Here is a 21,204-nt window from a genome sequence, read left to right on the forward strand (position 1 = left end):
ACGATTTTTAGAATGTGGAGAATATACATTTCCAAGCCCTTGGGTTCAATTTTGTGATGTAGATCTGCTCTGATTTTAATGGTTGTAGGAAAGTCTGCACTACTTCTGTATTCTGATACCCTCATACAGCCATACTACTGACCACTTCATGTATAAATTTGTCCATACCTGTACAACTACTTTCCTATTTATATCTCTTTGATGATATTGGAAAACAGTCGCATTCGGGAGGACGATGGTTTAATCCCGCGTCTGGCCATCCTGATTTAGGTTTTCTGTGATTTCCCTAAATCGCTACAGACTAATGCCGGGATTTTGTTGACATCCATCTACAGTGGAAGAAATTATCATTGTAATAAAATAAATCAGAGCTCGCTCAGAGGGATTAAAGTGTTCATTTTTCCTGCTTGCCTTTACAGAGTGGAACGGTAGAGAAATGGAGTGAAAGTGGTTCAAAGAACCCTCTGCCAGGCACGTAAGTGTGAATTGCAGAGTAGTCATGTAGATAGAAGTAGCGTACTAACAATAAGTGATTGGATTGCAGAGGGATGGCATACTGGTAGGCTAGATCTTCACTCTCTTATATGACCAGAGAAGTCAACATTATGCCAGAGGTAGTTAATGAAGACTGTTGGATGTAATGGAAATGTTGAAGTGTGTGTCAGTATACCTTGTTGATGTGAGCATGTAAGGGAATTCAAATGGGGCAGGGTTTTTATTATAGGTTCTGACTACAACATGAAGGAGCTGTACACTATGTTGAATTTTCAAGTTAAGTAATGTACTTCATGCCTTTCTTCATATTCCTTGTAGGTGGTAGAAAGATGCATCTCAGTCACCTGTATTCTTCTTAGTTTTGCAATTTTCGAAGATATTAATGTGCATATTAATAGCTGATATCAACAACCTTTTTCAGAAAAAGAAAAGGAAGAAGAAGAAGAAGAAAAATGCAGAAGGAGAAGGTGACACACTAGAAGGTCAGACTGATGAAAACTCTCAATCATCTGATACTCGTGTCACTGTCATTGAAACTTCTAGTGGTAAGTGTTGCAGAAACCACTGCTGATGTGTGACGCAGATAGATATACTGGAATGAAATGATCTATATTTACTAGGTGTATAGATTATCTTTCAGTTCTGTAAGATTTTTTTTTTTTTTTATGTTGATGTATTAAATTGGAAACATAAATATAGCAGTACAGCATGCCATGAAATGAAGCTACAAAAGCAAATAAATGTCTATGTGCTGCCATATAACTTATTCTTTCTTTTTCTCCTCCTCCCCCTTCTTCAGCCTCTGTGGACTGTATGTTAACGAACAGTCTCAATTTGAGCCTCTAGTCCTTGTTTGCAGCTGACTTTGAAATCCTTCCAGCATCTTTCGAATGATTCCACCATAAAACTCTGATAGCTTTCCTCCATCCTTCTGAAATCATCCCTGTCATTTATTTTATCTTCAGCGGTGCCTCATCTCTTATGGAGCTCTCTCTCTCTCTCTCTCTCTCTCTCTCTCTCTCTCTCTCTCTCTCTCTCTCTCTCTCTATTGGAACCATCATAACAAAAGTTCATCTTATTTACTGTTGGGATAACATGCAATGGTGTATCACAAATGGCATAGTGGTGGATCACACACACTTGCATTTATCCCTTGTTCTACCAGTAGATCTGTGTAGTCTGTAAATTATATGTATTTGGTTCATGGAATCTACTCTACAAATAATAGCCCACAACTTGTAACCGCAGGTGGTACAGCATGAATAGCTTGACTGAATGATCTAAATTATTCATTAATTTTCCATTTGCCAGTACCACTGGTGAAACAAATGGGGTGTTCAGAGCACAAGGGAATCAAGTCACAATAAGAAAATTGTGAGAAAAACAGACACAAAGTTATCACTGAATAATTAGTTACAGGAAACATTTTACAGCATTTTAAAATGTTTGAGTGATAGCAAAGATTTTGTATAATGTATTCTCACACTGAAGAAGGGTAAATTTAAGTGTTATTACATGCCAGCAACAATAGAAAAGTAAAATTTTGGACTTGTATTCAAAGAAAATACATTTCTTGAATGTGTAATTATAATTTCATATTTCCAACCAGGAAGTTATGCAATTCAGATTCAGAGAAAAAGTATTAATTTTCATCTGCTTGCTCTTGCAAAGCCGAGGAAGCTCTTGTGGCAGAGTCATGTGGTAGGTTCTTGAAAAAATGGTAATGCACAGGTGGAATGCATAGCAGCAAAGTTTCCGTGTCCTTTTTCATCGCTTTTGTTAATGATAGATGTTTGGCGCAAAATGGCACTGTTGGATGTCACAGAAGTATGTCAAGGGGTGGCTAGACTTCTTTCTTAAGTCAACTTCATCAAAATGCACATCAGGGTTTAGAGTCTGCTTAAAAAACAGATTAAAAGGACATTCTGTTTTATGATGTAACTGGTGTTGTGCAAAGAACAAGGTCCCACGGCAAAGTTGGTACCTCATGATGGAACCACAAGTGCAGACAGTCATTGCCTGATGCAGCAACAAATGAGAGATGTTGGCATAGGCAAAGCCTCAAAAGTTTCCATATGCTGCGACTGCTGGAAGAGTATTTATGTCAGAGTACAGTGTCACTCATCTCAGTCTGCAGTCATTGCTTACGATGACAGCATCACCTTACAAGGGGAACTCACAATGTTTGGATCACAGATTTACTTCAAACTACATACACTGATAGTAGTTCATTAGGACAACATAATGTGAAAGTAGAAGGCATACTATTTAGGGATTTTGAGAAATTCACAAGAGAAGTTTTTTTACATGTTCTCTCTCTCTCTCTCTCTCTCTCTCTCTCTCTCTCTCTCTCTCTCTCCCTCCCTCCCTCTCCCCCCTCTCCCTCTCTCTCCCCCCTCCCCACCCCCCCCTTCTCCCTACCTCCCCCCTACCCTCCCCCCACCCCAGTCGTGTTATTTTGTACATATATACATTGAAAGCTAATTGAATTTCCAATTTTATTTGATTGTTTGCTCATTTATATTATCACAACAAATATTACAAGTAAACAGCCAGACACACAAAGTTTTCTTGCAAATGTATGCCTGTTGTGATTTTCAAAAACCCCTATACCTGCAATTGGTGATGGTACCGATAGCTGCTTTGCACCTGAATGCTTCAATCTGCAGACACGGATTTGAATGTTGGGGGACAGGCTTGGAATGCCCACGTCAAACATCAATAAATAAATGTGTAAATAACTTTATTTAATTATACAATGAGTTACAGTATGTCAGAATATGAGTGTGGATGTGCTTTTGACATTACATGTTGCAGGATAATATTTTTCATACAGACATAAAAAAATACAAATTAAAATGGCACCTACTGCATCAAATGAATGCAATTTCCCCACATACACAAGAAATCTTCCGAGGTTCTAAGGAATAACAAAGCTCGTTGACAGTATGAAAAACTTCTGTTTCTTCCTACAGTTTGGATGCAAACTGTGCGTAACGTAGTATTTTCGTAAATATCAGTGCCGAAAATTTCTGATGTACGATTGAATGTATTTTAGTAGCATCTTCACGAGAAGCAATTTCTCGTTCATTGTCTATCAAATATAAACAAGTTTAAAGGCGCGTGATAAAGTTTTTAACTGGTATATACAAAGAAAGGTCACATAATATTTGTTGTAACAATAAAATTTAGTAAACGGCTAAGTAACATTGGAAATTCAATAAAAGTTCATGAAAATACATGTCTTTTCATAACATTACCTTTCAAATGTAATATGTACAAAATAATATTACTGTTTTTTTTTTTTTTTAAGAGAGAGAGAGAGAGAGAGAGAGAGAGAGAGAGAGAGAGAGAGAGAGAGAGAGAGAGTCAATCCAGCCATTACAGAACTTGAACACTAACCACATGACCGTGCCATCTTGTGCTCAGTGTCACAATGCACTGGTACATCATTGACACGTAAAACTTTTCATGTGATTTTCTCAAAATCACCTAAGTAGTACATCTTACTACTTGCATGTTATGTTGTACTAATGGACTATGAAAAGTTTACAAAGTCTGGGGTAAATCCATAATCCAAACATCGTGGCCTCCCCTTGTTAGTCAGATCTAGCAGTGCAACCTGTATTAGACATCTGTACCAAAGTTTACAGTCAATTGTACATTGAAAGATGACTCATTCTGTATTGTATCGAGTAAAAAGTCATTTTAGTCAACCTGTTGATGCCATAACTGTCAACCTTTTTTCTGTTTGTTATTGAATTCTCTAAAAGTTTCCTGTGGATAAAAAATCCAAGATACTCATTTCACTGTCCTCAGATCTTGGGTGCATTTTCTTTGTCTATCTAACAATATCCATCCAATCATTTGGTGCATAAATATGTGAAATTTTCTCCACTAAACCAAACTCACTATTACTAGGTATGTAAGAATGCCGTGATATGATGAATTTGCAATCAGCGACTGAGGCATTCGTGTTTGGATCTTGACATTACTTCATGAGAGCCAAAAACCTTTTAATGCTGCTGTTTTGGCCAGAACAAGTGTCTGAGTATAATATTACTTTATTATGAGCAGAGGTATGTGCTTTGAGATGATGCACCAAACTTGAAATTAGCTTTAGAGAACCCCTTCATCTCTCAGTTTCAGACCATGTGTACCTGAATGATTTCCCGAATTAACAGAAAATATTCCAAAATTGCAAAAACATTTCTTTTATAATAAGCTATTGAGGTAGGTATATTTGGGAACATGAGGGCTTTTTGCAAGTCAAATACAATGACATAAGGTTCATCTACTTCAAAACATTGGTTTGATTGATCTGCGTTTGCTAGATGGATATTTTTGGCAGTCTGTAAAGCAGCTCTCTTTTCAGTGTTCTGTTCACATTTAAGTTGCCATTCCATTTTATAACATGTGGTAGGTGTCCGTAGGATGGCTTAAAGTGCTAATTAAATTTAATGCTAAACACATTATAATAGTATTTCTTTTCCAATGGTATTTCAGGTTCATCCTCACATTTCTGTACATATAATGCATACATTTTCTGAATCATTCCATTTTATAACATGTGGTAGGTGTCTGTAGGATGGCTTAAAGTGCTAATTAAATTTAATGCTAAACACATTATAATAGTATTTCTTTTCCAATGGTATTTCAGGTTCATCCTCACATTTCTGTACATATAATGCATACATTTTCTGAATCATTAAATCACACTGTAGATATTTCCTTTCTGGATTCTTCTCTAGAGTGTAATGTCTTTGGAAGGTTGCTGTATGTTAACACCTCTAGTACCATCAATTTTATTGGTTGCCTTCTTCCTGCCCCAGCCACCTGGTACACTAAAAACTTCATCTTTACTCATACATATACACAGCCTTTTCCTACGAATTTTAAAGATATTCAAAAAATACTTATTAAATGCCTATACAGCTTTCACTCCAAACCTTAACAAAAATTTGAATCCAACACAGTTAGGATTTCCGGAACCATCTGTTTTCCAAGACCTCAAAATCTGGCCTGACAGAACAAATCCCCAAAGGTTCACATTTTGTCGACTGCAATCACTAAGTTTCCAGAAGGAATCAAATATATATTATGTCTCTTCATCTTTAAGTTGATTGTGGCATTGCAATTTGCAGCAGGGGATGTTAGCAGGAAGGCTTTTAGCTGGAACTCCTATGCCCTGCCGTGTAGCATACATCTGCTCACAATTCCATTGCCATTGCCTAATACTCTTCTCCCACTTCCCAGCATGATGAAAAAATCTTACTCTTCTTCTCTGTGCTCCATCTTGATTGCAGATATTGTTGTCTGCTGCTGCAGAAGCATTACCTTCATCAGCAGATTTTTTTCTCTCGTGGATCAAAAGAAAACTGTGATGATGTAGCATACAATGACTGCAAAAGTACCATGTAATATTTTATGTCTTACATTTTAGGTACAAAACATTAAAAAAATAAAAGCAAACATAAAAATACTGCTATCATGCAATTAACCTCAACAGTCTTGTCTGGTTATTAACTCATTTGTTTAATATCACTTGCCAAATTTTCATAGTAATTATTAAACAACCTGAACTAGAACGCTGATATTCCGATGTGTTATCTTCCGTGTTTTCAGACAAATTAATCATAATCATAAATCTACCTTAATTAGAGCTCGCACACCAACAAAACAAACCAAGCATACTGTGAAAATGGACATGTTCCCATTTTGCTCTGAACAGAAGACTGCTTCCCTCCATGCACAGCAATGCTGCCAATTCTATAACAGTTATTTACAATATCTGGACATGAATCTTTTATTTTCTGCATGTAGCTTCATAAATAGTACTTAAAAGTGGAATAAGTCCAAAATGACAAAAATTTGAACTTGTTTCCTTTGTGCTCTGAATGCCCCAAATGTTAATAACTGCACGTGTTTGCAAGTCTTCAGGTAAGTAGCTTGGTTGGTTCATGTCAAGTTCCAATTATACATACTGATTCTAAAATGCTTAGTGAGCTCAGTAACACTGTATAAAGTTTCTGGTATAGTTCCACACCAGAGCTCAATGTATAACATCTTACAGTTACACCCACAGTGAAGTTCATACATTGCTTGACAGTTTTTAAGGAGCAGAGACATTGTTGGACAGGAATAATCACAGACAATGACGTGTGACATGAAACACAGTACATATGTAGTAGAGGTGGAGTGGTATATTTATTATGAAAAATGGTACAAATTTCACCAAACTGGAAAGCAGGATGATAGACATAAATAACATTTGTATTTGACACAGGCCAGGCTCACAACATAGAGGTCAAGGTCTGACTCTCAGTAAACAATATGCCTTTCTTGGGCATTGATGCTCATTTGCCACCTTTTATTCATGCTGGTTATCAAACTTCAGCAGGCTTTGGGGGATATTGTCCCACTCCTCTCTCAAGGCAGTTTTCAGTTGTAGCATGTTTCGAAGAGGTAATATTTGTTGAGAAACAAATCTGCCAAGAACATCCCTAAGAGGCGCTGTAGGGGTTTAAGTCTGGGGAGTACACAGGCAATTCTATATGTTCAGTACCTTGACTTTCCAGTGTGTCCCACACCTCTACGGCCCTGTGTGGGTGGGCATTGTTGTCCATAAACAGAAAGTCAGGACCTACCGCACACTTAAACAAATCCGTAAACATGACCCAGAATAATCTCTCTGCAATACTGCTGTTCTGTAACATTACCTCGCACAAAAATATATGTCATTGTTTGGCTGTTGTTCATAATGTCTGCCCACATCATACTGCCCAGGCCATACCATTGATGTTCATTAACATTCTGTGGTGTGTAATATGTTCCGCCTCCCTTTCTCCACACTGATGTCGAGAATAACTTTCCACGATGAAATGGGATTCGTCAGAGGATATCATTCTAGATCACTGTTGCTGACCCCAATCAGCATGCTGCCTACACCAACAAACTCTTTCTCAGCAATAGCATAGTTGAAGTGGTATGCATTTGAGAGGCTTCCGAGTATAACAACAAGCATGATTTAATCACAGTGACATGATTCTGGCAGAGACACGTATACCAGTAGTGGTTGAAAGAGCTGCAGTGATCCGTCTAGGAGTGAGATGTCTGTTTCTTTTCGTCACTAGGGCTACATATCAATCCTCTTGAAGCTTGGTGGTCCATCTACGATCACCAGTACGTTTTCACATAGCATTTCCACCTTCAGCCTTTTCCATGATCTTAAGCACTCAAATGATGTCATGTAGACATATAGCTGTACCACACATGATGTTGCACTAATCAGTTCCACAACATCCTTTGTTAGACACTGTAGTGCATGAACTGTCAGATGCCTACAGAGCATTTGTGCGTGGGCTTCTCTATAGTGACCACATCCCACCTTCCAAATGTCCTTTTATTATCATTGATCAGTTGTTCCACAGCAGTTGTCAGTTGTACCATAGCACTTGGCAGTTGTTCCTTAGCAAACGTCAGTTGTTACTTAGGCACTGTCAAGCAGTGTATAATTCAGTATACTAGTACCTAAGAAGCCACGGGAATGTCAACCGTAAATACACTGAAGTGCCACAGAAACTGGTATAGGCATGTGTATTCAAATAAAGAATATGGTGCTGTAATTGGCAATGCCTATATAAGACATTGGTTATGAACTGTAGATTAAAACAGAAGAAACTGCAAAAAGGTGGGAATTTAAGGAGATGGGACCTGGATAAACTGACTAATCCAGAGGTTGTACAGAGTTTCAGGGAGAGCATACGGGAACAATTGACAGGAATGGGAGAAAGAAATACAGTAGAAGAAGAATGGGTAGCTCTGAGGGATGAAGTAGTGAAGGCAGCAGAGGATCAAGTAGGTAAAAAGACGAGGGCTAGTAGAAATCCTTGGGTAACAGAAGAAATATTGAATTTAATTGATGAAAGGAGAAAATATAAAATGCAATAAATGAAGCAGGCAAAAAGGAATACAAACATCTCAAAAATGAGATCGACAGGAAGTGCAAAATGGCTAAGCAGGGATGGCTAGAGGACAAATGTAAGGATGTAGAGGCTTACCTCACTAGGGGCAAGATAGATACTGCCTACAGGAAAATTAAAGATGCCTTTGGAGAAAAGAGAGTCACTTGTATGAATATCAAGAGCTCAGATGGAAACCCAGTACTAAGCAAAAGAGGGAAATCAGAAAGGTGGAAGGAGTATACAAAGGCTCTATACAAGGGCGATGTACTTGAGGACAATATTATGGAAATGGATGGGGATGTAGATCAAGATGAAATGGGAGATACGATACTGTGTGAAGAGTTTGACAGAGCACTGAGAGACCTGCATCGAAACAAGGCCCCAGGAGTAGACAACATTCCATTAGAACTACTGACGGCCTTGGGATAGCCAGTCCTGACAAAACTCTACCATCTGGCAAGCAAGATGTATGAGACAGGTGAAATACCCTCACACTTCAAGAAGAATATAATAATTCCAATCCCAAAAAGCAGGTGTTGACAGATGTGAAAATTACCGAACTATCAGTTTAATAAGTCACAGCTGCAAAATACTAACGCGAATTCTTTACAGACGAATGGAAAAACTAGTAGAAGCCGACCTTGGGGAAGATTAGTTTGGATTCCGTAGAAATGTTGGAACAGGTGAGGCAATACTGACCTTACGACTTATCTTAGAAGAAAGATTAAGGAACGGCACGCCTACGTTTCTAGCATTTGTAGATTTAGAGAAAGCTTTTGACAATGTTGACTGGAATACTCTCTTTCAAATTCTAAAGGTGGCAGAGGTAAAATACAGGGTGTGAAAGGCTATTTACAATTTGTACAGAAACCAGATGGCAGTTATAAGAGTCGAGGGACATCAAAGGGAAGCAGTGGTTGGGAAGGGAGTAAGACAGGGTTGTAGCCTCTCCCCGATGTTATTCGATCTGTATATTGAACAAGCAATAAAGGAAACAAAAGAAAAATTTGGAGTAGGTATCATAATCCAAGGAGAAGAAATAAAAACTTTGAGGTTCGCCGATGACATTGTAATTCTGTCAGAGACAGCAAAGGTCTTGGAATAGCAGTTGAATGGAATGGACAGTGTCTTGAAGGGAGGATATAAGATGAACATCAACAAAAGCAAAACAAGGATAATGGAATGTAGTCTAATTAAGTTGGGTGATGCTGAGGGAATTAGATTAGGAAATGAGACACTTAAAGTAGTAAAGGTGTTTTGCTATTTGGGGAGCAAAATAACTGATGATGGTCAAAGTAGAGAGGACGTAAAACATAGACTGGCAATGGCAAGGAAAGTGTTTCTGAAGAAGAGAAATTTGTTAACATCAAGTATAGATTTAAATGCCAGGAAGTCGTTTCTGAAAGTTTTTGTATGGAGTGTAGCCATGTATGGAAGTGAATCATGGACGATAAATAGTTTGGACAAGAAGAGATTAGAAGCTTTCGAAATGTGGTGCTACAGAAGAATGCTGAAGATTAGATGGGTAGATCACATAACTAATGAGGAGGTACTGAATAGAATTGGGGAGAAGAGGAGTTTGTGGCACAACTTGACAAGGAGAAGGGACCGGTTGGTAGGACATGTTCTGAGGCATTGGGGGATCACAAATTTAGCATTGGAGGGCAGTGTGGAGGGTAAAAATCGTAGAGGGATACCAAGAGATGAATACACTAAGCAGATTCAGAAGGATGTAGGTTGCAGTAAGTACTGGAAGATGAAGCAGCTTGCACAGGAGAGAGTAGCATGGAGAGCTGCATCAAGCCAGTCTAAGGACTGAAGACCACAACAACAACAATATAAGGCAACAAATGTCTGAAGCAGTTGTTAAATTGGTTACTGCTGCTATAACGGCAGGTTATCAAGTTTTAAGTGAGTTTGTATGTGGTGTTATAGACGGCGCACAAGCAATGGGGCACAGTATCTCTGGGGTAGCAATGATGTGGGATTTTCCCGTATGAACATTTCATGAGCGTACCGTGAATATCAGGAATCTGGTCAAACATCAGATCTCTGACATTTTTGCAGCCGGAAAAAGATCCTGCAAGAACAGGACCAATGACGACTGAAGAGAATCGTTCAACATGACAGAAGTGCAATCCTTCCGCAAAGTCCTGCAAATTTCAATGCTGAGCCATCAACAAGTGTCAGCGTGCAAACCATTCAATGAAACATCATCAATATGGGCTTTCAGAACCGAAGGCCCACTCATATATCCTTGATGACTTCACGACACAAAGCTTTACGCCTCGCCTGAGCCTGTCAACACTGACATTGGACCGTTGATGACTGGTAACCTGTTGCCTAGTTGGACAAGTCTCTCTTAAAATTGCATAGAATGGATGGACATATACAGGTATGGAGACAACCTCATGAATCCATGAACCCTGTATGCCAGCAGGGGACTGTTTAAGCTGGTGGACTCTCTGCAATGGCGTGGGGCGTGTGCAGTTGGAGTGTTATGGGACCCTTGATACATCTAGATACGACTCTGACAGGTGACATGTACAGACCCCACATACCCAGAATTGCTACAGAGTGGCTCCAGGAACACGCTTCTGAGTGTAAACACTTCCGCTGCTCGCCAAACTCCCCAGACATGAACTTTATTGAGCAAATCTGGGATGCCTTGCAACATGCTGTTCAGAAGAGATCTCCACCCCCTCGTACTCTTACAGATTTATGGACAGCCCTGCGTGATTCATGGAGTCAGTTCCTGCCAGCACTACTTCAGACATTAGTCGAGTCCATGCCACGTTGTGTTGTGGCACTTCTGGCCGTTCGCAGGGTCCTACACGATATTGAGCAGGTGTATCAGCAGGTGTTCTACGAGCATTTCTGTGAAGCGTAAAATACATAAAGGTGGAAAAAAATCAGTAGCAGTTGATACTGGTAATCTCTGGTTCGCTGGTTTGAGTCTCATTTCGGTTTTTTTTTATATATATATATATATATATATATATATATATATATATATATATATATATATATATATATATATATATATATATATATATATGCTCGTAGAACATACACCTTTGTTCAAAAGTATGTATCAGCTGGGAATGAAACCCAGGCTCCCCATGTGACAGGCAAGCATTCTGCCACAGAGCCACATGGACCATTGAAACGGTTACTTTAGGGTATTGAATACACCCCTTCAAAGTCAATTTACTTGAGAATTTTTGAGGGTTGCTTCTTACTGTGTTGGTTGGATTGATGTTCAAATTCTGAAACTTTTTGTACCATACATGTAAAAAAAAATACAAAAATCCGATTGCAATGTGGTCTCCTTCTAAGTCCTGTGTTGACGCAAAAATGTCTAAGTCCAACTATGCTGTGATCTGTTCAAAAATGGAGTTCTGCTGCCTGTCTCACACTGCAATTTTACATAGTCCTGAGGTCGAATCTGTACTTTTACCCGCGCATTGTGTCCTCCTTTAACTGCGAAAATGATTAGACCCTCAGATGCTTGACATACTACCTTAAATATAATGTTGCTTCCTCCCCACTACTGACTTGCATCAACTGACCAGTGTAAAATTTAGAGATAGGCCGTTTCTTACACTTAGGTAATCATTATTGCAACAGTTTTTTCATCTTTTCATGCTGATTATTTTGTGATTTCACAGTTGGTTCCATATCTGCTACTCTCTCAGTCAAAAATGTTGAATGTAGCAGTTTATCAAAAATTCATCAAAGAAAACATATCTAAATATTACTCTATTCATTAATATGACAAGCCACTTTGAAGTGGCTTTTTATACATTTTTCATTGGTACTGTCAGACTCTGCCTATTTCACACCATTAGTGAATTCAAGTCAATATTTTTAATCACCATTTCAATTAAATGATAATCTTATAACTACAATTCATCTTCATAGGAAGATAGGTAATGGGTATGTTTACATCATGCTGTCATCTTACTATGTGTATATGTCTGAGTTACGACATTATGGCTGAAGTTGCATTTTTATTACTTTTAATTCATGTTGTAGCATCTGAATCGTGCAATCACTGAGATATTTTGGTTGTATGTAGCTGCTGAAAGTAGTTATTGCTTGACATAGTCTGTGTCTTTGTATCTATAGGGATGTAACCACAATTAAAGTTTTATTGATTAGTATAATGTTGCAGGTGAGTAATATGCCATAACTTTATCAGTTTTTCATTCTAAAGACTGTTGCAAAGTGTCAGTGAGCTTAAGTTCATTGATACAAATAAAAATACATGCTTAGATTTTTCGTAGCATTAATGGAACATACATAAGTTGATTCTTCAAACAATGGAAAATCTGGGCTGGAGTAACAGAAATATGGAAAGGGTATAGTGCTACTCACCAATTAGAGGAGGCAGTGAGACTCAGAACTGCACAGTGAAAAAACACACACACACACACACACACACACACACACACACACGGCCACTATCATCTCAGGGTGCAGACGTTCGACAGTAGGGACTAGTGAAAGTTGATGCCAGAGGGGGTTATGAGAATGAAAGGTATGTTTCAGGAAGTGTTCCCACCTGTGCAATTCAGAAAAGCTGGTGCTGGTGGAAGAAATTCAGTTTGCACAGGCTTTGAAGCAGTTGTTAAAGTGATAGACTTATTGGGTGACATGCTCAGCAACTGGGTGGTCCATCTGTCTCTTGGCCACATCATTGTGGTGGTCATTCATGCAGACAGACAACTTGTTAATTGTCATGTCCACATTGAATGTGCACAGTGGTTGCAGCTAAGTTGGTTTATTACATGGCTGCTTTCACAGATATCCTGTGATGGGGTAGGAGATGCCTATGGCAAGTTTGGAGTAGGTAGTGATTGGAAAATGTGTGGGACAGGTCTTGCATCAAGGTATACAAGGTGTATGAGAAATTTAATGATACTGATTTTTATCTATCAAAGTTTTTATTTTTTTCAGATAACAATATTATCCCCTTCATAATAGTTCACTTCGGCAGCTATACATCAGTGAAGTTGTCGTTCCCAGTTTTGGTAGGAGCACTGAAAGGCTTTCATCTGCTAGGGCTTTTAACATGTCATTCACATTCTCTTTAATGTTCTCCAGAGTCCCAAAATGGCGCCCTTTTGAAACATTTGTCAATTTCAGGAAAAAGAAAAAAAATCACATGGACTCAGATCAGGTGAGTAGGACGACTTGACCCTTTCAAGGACATCTTTGTAAAACACTTGGTTGACAATTTGCCCTGGAGGAAAGATTTCTTTATGCACGACACACATTCAACATTTTTGTCAGTTTCTGGAACGAACGGTCTCCTTGAATGAGGTTTATCTTCAGTGTGTTATTGGCATTCCAAACATGAATTGTGCCAGGAAAAAACTTGTGCTCATGATAAGGAATGTTCCCCATAATCCTGTCTCAACTTTTCAGAGGTCACACTCATGGGTTCCCCAAGTTGAACACAAAACTTGATGGCGTAATGCTGCTGTACAATTTTTGTAACACACAACAAAATCACAACTTCACTAATGGCACCCTCAAAAATCATGTGATGGCCATACGAAGCTGAAATTCAGACTGAGTATCTAAAAGGGATGAAGACACTGGTGTTCACAAGTAAAACAGCAGAGCTTTGCCAGTTTGCTCACAGTGTTGTTAGTCTCATTACTTTCTTACACACTTCATATAGCAGTATATGAGGAAAGGTGTTGCGAGTAGACACAGACAAGGATATGGCATAGTTGGTTGTATGCGAGAATACTACTGTGGGCGAGGTAAAGAGGATTTCTCATTTCAGAGCATGACGAGAAGCAGTCGAAAATCTGGTAGAGAATGTGTATCACATATTCCAGTCCAGGGTGGTACTGAGTCTTGAGGTGGGTGCTGCTTTGGCACTGGACAGTGGGTATTTGGGGGGATAGTGACTGGTGGGGGGGGGGGGGGGAGGGGGGGTCGACAGGGCCATGCAGATCAGTTTCCAGACAGGGGTGGGTGATAATTTCAGTCTTTGAAGTCCTCAGTGAGACCCTTGGTATTTTGGAAAAGGACTGCTCATCACTACATATGTGACAACCACTGGTGGCTAAACTGTATGGGAGGGACTTCCTAATGTGGAATGGGTGACAGCTGTTGAAGTGTGGTGGTACTGTTGGTGGATGGAGGTGCTGATGTAGCTGTCCTTGAGGTGGAGGTCTACATCGAGGAAAGTGGCTTGTTGACGTAATGCCTAAGCCTAATTTACCTTTATATAATGGTCAGTGTGCAATGATTTGTCAACAGAATGTTAAACTGTGACCTTTTTTCATTCCTTATTCATCTATCATGATCTGCAACTAAATACTACTGTTATATACTGTTTTATAATTTGTAGTGAGATAGATTTCTACAACAATTACTTTACTTCTTGAAAGTGTCTATTAAAGATCTGTGTATTGTTTGATTATAATACAGTTGCATAAAAGATGATGGAAGGAGGTGTGGGACACATTTAAACTTACTTATGGTAATGCATATCATTGCAGTAATATATGCAAGGTGAAACATGTAAATTACACAGCTCAAACATTTTGTAAATGATTTTGGATATGAAAACAAAGTTTTCGGGAAATGATACTATGTGAAGTGGCAAATAATGTACTGTATTGGTAACACTTAAATATTTTTTATTTACTGGTATAGTAAATAAACAATAGTTATATAAAAACTGTACCCTATGTATTTTTTAAACATAATTCGACTCCTCTTTAAAGGAGGAATTTTATAAAAAAGATTTGGAGTGAAATCATAACAAGCTGGGTAATTATCTAAATACTAATGCAAGGCTGATAGCAGGATGCTGTCTCTCCTTTCTGAATGTATAAAAGTCATTAGGAATTCATCATTTCCTGCTTCGGAAGGAGCCGCTTTCAGCATTGTTGTTCACGTTTACTGGAAGAGTGACAGCATCTTGCCACCTGCCTTGGCCCTTTTATTTAAACAATTGCTATTAAAAAAAATTGCTTCAGTATCACAGTAGGGAAAAAGGAGCAAGTGTTAACAGTACAGCAAGTTACTTTCCCCTCTGAGTGCTATCATTTTCTGGAATCTATGTTCAGTTCATGAAATATTCAGAGCATGTAAGTTATATGGTGCACCGTGTATGTGTGTTCCAGTACACCATATCCTATGCTTGAAATCTAGCACTTAGTCTTAACCCACGATATACACTTCTTGCTTGATTTTTGTTCATGTATTGTATCTCCTGGAGGAGAAATGAAAAATGAAAGTATATTACCAAGTAGAATTTATAGTATGTGATTTTATCTTTAATTCTGTCATGTTTCAAAGTCTGAAATTAGATACAGAAAATTTCATGAATCTGTTAGCACTGATGGTTCCTGGTTTGACAGGAAAACAGCTCAGTGGAGAAGAAGCTCCTTTAGAAAGCCAACTTCAGGCATGGTTGGAGGCACATCCAGGCTGGGAAGCTGTGCCACAAGAAGATGATGAGGAGGATGAAGAAGATGGAGATGAAGAAGATGATGATGATGAAGACAACTCTGATGATTCAGATGATGAAGACCAAGAATTTTCTGGTGAGTTTCATGAAAGACAAATATTTTGTAAACATTCCACTTAACAGTAAGGTGTCCATACCATGATTTTGCAACTAAAACTGTAAAAAAATCTCCTTTTAGCCAACAGTAAAGATGACAGTTCTGATCCTACTAAATCAGATGCAGATAAAGCAAGGGAAGTAATAAAGAAAGCTAAAGTTGAGGATGATGAATACAAATCATCAACAGAGGAACAGACTTACTACAGGTGAGACATTTAGCACTTCAAAATTTTTGTATTTCTAATCATTTTTTGTGATCATTTTCATTTAAAAGTCTTACCAGTAGTAATGACAAGATTCTAGTACACCATGCAGAAAGAATATCTATCTGTCTCTTGTATGTCAAATATAATATTAATCTTAAACTGACCACATTTTAGGACATTTATGAACTGTGTTTCAGCATTGCCCACACCATCAATGAAATTGTGACTGAACAGGCAACTATTTTAGTTAATGGAAAACTGAAGGAATACCAGATAAAAGTGAGTCTGTTGCAAAAGATACAAATTTATAATTTTCTTGTTATCTTTGTTTCTTTCTAGAAGTTATTTCTAGAAGTTCCTAACACAATAGTATCTTTGTTTTGGCATAAAATGTCAATCTCACAACATTTTTGCAGAAAATAGCCGAATTTTTCCTGTAATATATTGACTAGAGTATAATATGTATAGCAAAAAGTAGGAATAATTATAGATAGTATTCACTGTAAGACATACACAATTTAATAATTACATTGCTAGTTTTTAAGATATGTTAGCTGGTTTAAGCATTTTCCCTAAACCCCAGATGGATTTTTAATCATTTATAAATGAAAGATCTTTAATATCAATGTACTTACACAAATTTTTGCTTTAACTTAATGCAACATCATAGAATGACATGTAAAATGCTGGAATTATGATCTCAGTAACAAACTGTAGTCTTTTCAATTCATGGTTATAGCATTATCACATCAAATAAAAGTCTGTGTAAAAATTGATCCACCCTGCAAATAATGTCAGAAACTTCAACCTTTCTTTGTATTTTTAAGGACTTTGTATGTTTACAGTTGGAAGGGTAAAAATATAGTCATCATTTGCTAATTATTTTGAGTTGACATCAAGCACTTCATTAGATGATTCAAAATCAAGATGTCGTAAAATAGCTTGTCAGTACTTTGTCTTTCTGATGACAGTGTTACACAGTCCTTTAATGTTTTTTCATACTCACCAGGGACTGGAGTGGCTGGTGTCTCTGTACAACAACAATCTGAATGGAATTCTTGCAGATGAGATGGGTCTTGGAAAAACTATTCAGACAATTGCACTTATCACCTACCTAATGGAACGCAAGAAAGTCAATGGGCCATTTTTGATTATTGTCCCATTGTCGTAAGTTGTTTTAAACTTGTTCCTCCTTAATAATGAGCTCTCAAAGTGTCATTTATTAAGCAATAATTTTACATTGATTTGCTGCTGAAAAAGTGTAAACTTCTATTACAATTCTTTATAAACATTTTAGTGTAAGGTTTTTCGGTGTTAGAAGAGGGGTTGATAAAACTTAAAATTCCATTACTCTTGATAGAAGATGCTCTACGTTGATTGTGTATAACAAGCTAAAACTTTATGCCATTCAAGTTTTAACTTTGGATACTTCCTTTTCCCTGGCAGTACCATATCAGTTGAGCCATCCAAACACTGATTAACGCAGAAATCCAACTTATCACTGACTGTTTCCCATTTCTCTAATGTTTATCAACAACTTGGACTCCTGGTTGGCACACAGTTTTAATTTGTCGAAATAAGCAATCACATGGACAAATTCATGGAACAAACAAATCTTCATTGAGAAAGGAAGTAAACTCAATTAATTATTAGTGTGACATTATTTCAGGAATCCCTAAATTAGTTTAATGGGATTGAAGTTTTTTGTTATGATGTCCATTTTAAAACATTTTTGCTATTGTTGCCATGTCAGATTAGAATAAAATGACTGACAGAATGCCCATGGGCTCTTCACTATCTCGAGATGTATCTAACTTCTTTATGAATAATGTTGAAGAACACACCTTGAATTTTGGTTGTATTCGTCCATCTTCATATGACCCTGAAGTAATGCTCTCTGGCACCCAGTTCACTATCAGACTGGAGGCAAAAGGAAAACCAGTTGGACAGCTTTGTCACTTTGTATATCACAAGGTGACACACATTCACTTAAATCTTGATGTGCAGAGCTTGTATCACCCAATCCAGAAGAGAGGGGTTTTAAATACATGAAATAGATTGATGCACAGAGCTACAACTATTCATGACAAGGACTGCCACAATAAACTGCTGCTAGAAGGGGAGCAAGTTCTCTCTCTCAGGATCTGATGCAGTCAAGGTCCTGTTCACTATTGAATGAGTTTAGTTGATTTTCTATTCTACAATCACACATCTCAATATCTGCAATTTTGGCATTCTTATGAGGGTCAAAAAGAGGAATCATATTACAGTACCAACTGAAAAACTCGGCAGTGCCCAGGTATTGACCATGTTTACCCAAGATGAGGTTTTACCCAAAGTTCATCATTTGAAAAATACGGGGTTGTCTTATATTCACAAATTAAACTATTGCTGCTGAGGGAAGAGTCCTATGTTGCTTAGTAGGTTGATACAGTGGCCATCTGAAACTCTGTGTAGGTTCCAAAGATTTTGGTCTGTTTTCAACAATGTGACCTTACTAGAAGCAGCTATTCAACAGGCTTTTCTACATAAATGACATTGTCTTGGTATATCCAAAGACACTTGCATAAAGGTTTCAGCCACAGCCTTAATCAGCAAAGGAGAAACACACAGCTGTCATACACAGAAGCATGCATACCTCATGCACACATGACAGCCAACTCCAGCATCTCGGGCTGGGCCGAGATGCTGGAGTTGGCGCTCACACGTGCATGAGGTGTGCATGCTTGTATATATGAATGGTGTATGTTTCTCTTTTGCTGATGAAGGCTGTGGCCAAAAGCATTATGGAAGTGTCTTTTAATCGTGCATGTCTGCAACTTAACATGTCTTCTTTATGGTAAGTAGCAATGTGTCTTTTCCTACATTGTTGATGTTCATACCTGGAGTTTTCATCATTTTGTCTTGGTATATCCTTTGACACTACTTGGAGACATAGTATTCCCGTTCAACTTCACAATTGCGGCTTTCGTGGCGTGGCCACTTCCCTATCTTCATACAATCTTTCCTATCTCGGCAATTTTTTAGGTCACACGTTAGTTCCATGCTCTCAACTTGTTTTGAACAAGAGAATGGTGTCCCTCAGGGCAGTGTTTTAGGTGTTAGCCACTTTGCCATAGCCATAAACAGTATCCCTTACAGTTCTGCTTATTTGTGGATGGCTTTGCTGTTTTTTCTTTCTCCTCCAATCTTCTAACAACAGCTCATCATTAGAGAAGTGTGCTACAAAGATGGGCTTTCAGTTTTCCGCAGATAAAGTGTTAAGAGTGTGTGTGTGTGTGTGTGTGTGTGTGTGCGTGCGTGCGTGCGTGCGTGCGTGCGTGCGTATGTGCGTGCGTGCCCACACTCCTCTAACCCTGCACAGTAAGTTGCAAATGACGAGCTGTTGTTAGAAGATTGGAGGAGAAAGAAAAAACAGCAAAGCCATCCACAAATAAGCAGAATTGTAAGGGACTCTGTACTGTAGACATGATACTGTTTATGGCTATGGCAAAGTGGCTAACACCTAAAACACTGCCCTGAGGGACACCATTCTCTTGTTCAAAACAAGCGTGAGCGTGTGTGTTCATTTTAATCATTTTTGTCATATTTTTAATTTACTGGACTTGCAGGTGAGGGATACCATTCTACATTGTAAAGACTCTGTGATGTTTCTGGGTCTCATTTTTGACTCCAAACTCTGTGCTAAGTCTGGGGAACCCCTGCTTACCATCTGATGGGAGCTCCTCATGCTGCATCAGACATGTAAGTTCCTCACAGCTCTGAATTCATGTGCATACCATACTGGTGCTCGTCCACCCCTGAAACTGGGGACTCCGTTGGTTGCACTGTTGTTTTCCCTGATTGTGACCTTAAGTTCCAAGCACCTCAAGACTTGACTGTCTTCGATGAAGAATTATATGCAATCTTCCAGGCACTGGAGCATATGAGATGTGCTTCGACTGCAAAATTCCTTGTTTGTTCTGATTCTCTGAGTGCCATTCACTCTCTCTCTCCCTATAACACTTGTACCCAGCAGATAAAGTAGTCCAAAATATCCAGGATGTGCTTCTCTAACTGCAACAGCTGGGGAAGGAAGCGTTTTTTTGCTGGGTACCAGGGCACATGTGTATTGCAGGGAATGAAAGGAGGGATGTAGCAGATAAGGAGGTATGTCATGATCCTCAGTTATTTCAGTGTGCAATCACCCTGCGTGCTATCACCTTGCTGTTTAGGTATAGAGTCATGCATCGATGGGAAGACAAGTGGCTGGAATTGACAGATAATAATCTGTGTCTAGTAAAGCACACTGTGTGGCCATGATGTACCTCCTTTCAGTCACAAACACAGGGTGAGGTCCTCTTTACTTGCCTTTGCACAGGCCACAGTTCTCTGACACATGGCTTCTTGCTCCAGTGAGAGGATCCTTCAGCATGTGGTGCTTGTGGCAGAAGGTCGCTGTGGCCACTTTCAATACGCTGTGTTTTATTTTCAGACTAGAGGGCAGTGGCAGATTTGCCGGCAGATCTGGTAGATTTGCCAGCAGATCTGCTCTCAATTTTAAGTAGCATTGAAATGAATGTGGTTAGAGTTTGAAGGTTTTGAAGTTTTATAATCTTGGGTCCAAAAGTTTTGGGAAATGTTCTTAATGTGTTAACAGGGTGACTTACTCACCCATAGTTTTTTTGTAAATGATCAGTCAGTCACATATCCCGGTGCTCTTGTTTTAGCTCCTCTGTCATTTTACTTCTGTTTTCATCCCAGGTGTAGCACCTTTTCACTATATCTCCTTTATTTTATGGTGTGTGATATAGAGTGATTGTGTGGGTCAATGCAAGTGAGGTAAGAGTCAGTGAGTGAGTGAGTGTGCCAATGTTTTTAGCACTTTTACTCACATTTGTATCTTTTAATAATTGTAAGGTTGATGATAATCTCGCCATTCAGTACCCGTACATCCCCA

General features: G+C 38.6%; 1 protein-coding gene across 3 annotated transcripts in view; it reads left to right on the top strand.

Annotated features, from left to right (window-relative positions):
• The window catches only part of LOC126470218 (ATP-dependent helicase brm), a 386,916-nt gene that overhangs the window by 187,749 nt on the left and 177,963 nt on the right, over positions 1-21,204 (top strand). For all 3 annotated transcript variants that reach the window (XM_050097899.1, XM_050097901.1, XM_050097900.1), the window contains 5 exons: positions 917-1,040; positions 15,851-16,036; positions 16,139-16,265; positions 16,463-16,544; positions 17,275-17,432. In XM_050097899.1, coding sequence (XP_049953856.1) covers positions 917-1,040; positions 15,851-16,036; positions 16,139-16,265; positions 16,463-16,544; positions 17,275-17,432 — 677 coding nt within the window. The remainder of the gene's footprint in view (positions 1-916; positions 1,041-15,850; positions 16,037-16,138; positions 16,266-16,462; positions 16,545-17,274; positions 17,433-21,204) is intronic.

Source organism: Schistocerca serialis, chromosome 3 (genome assembly GCF_023864345.2).
Source record: "Schistocerca serialis cubense isolate TAMUIC-IGC-003099 chromosome 3, iqSchSeri2.2, whole genome shotgun sequence".
Taxonomy (NCBI): Eukaryota; Metazoa; Arthropoda; class Insecta; order Orthoptera; family Acrididae; genus Schistocerca; species Schistocerca serialis.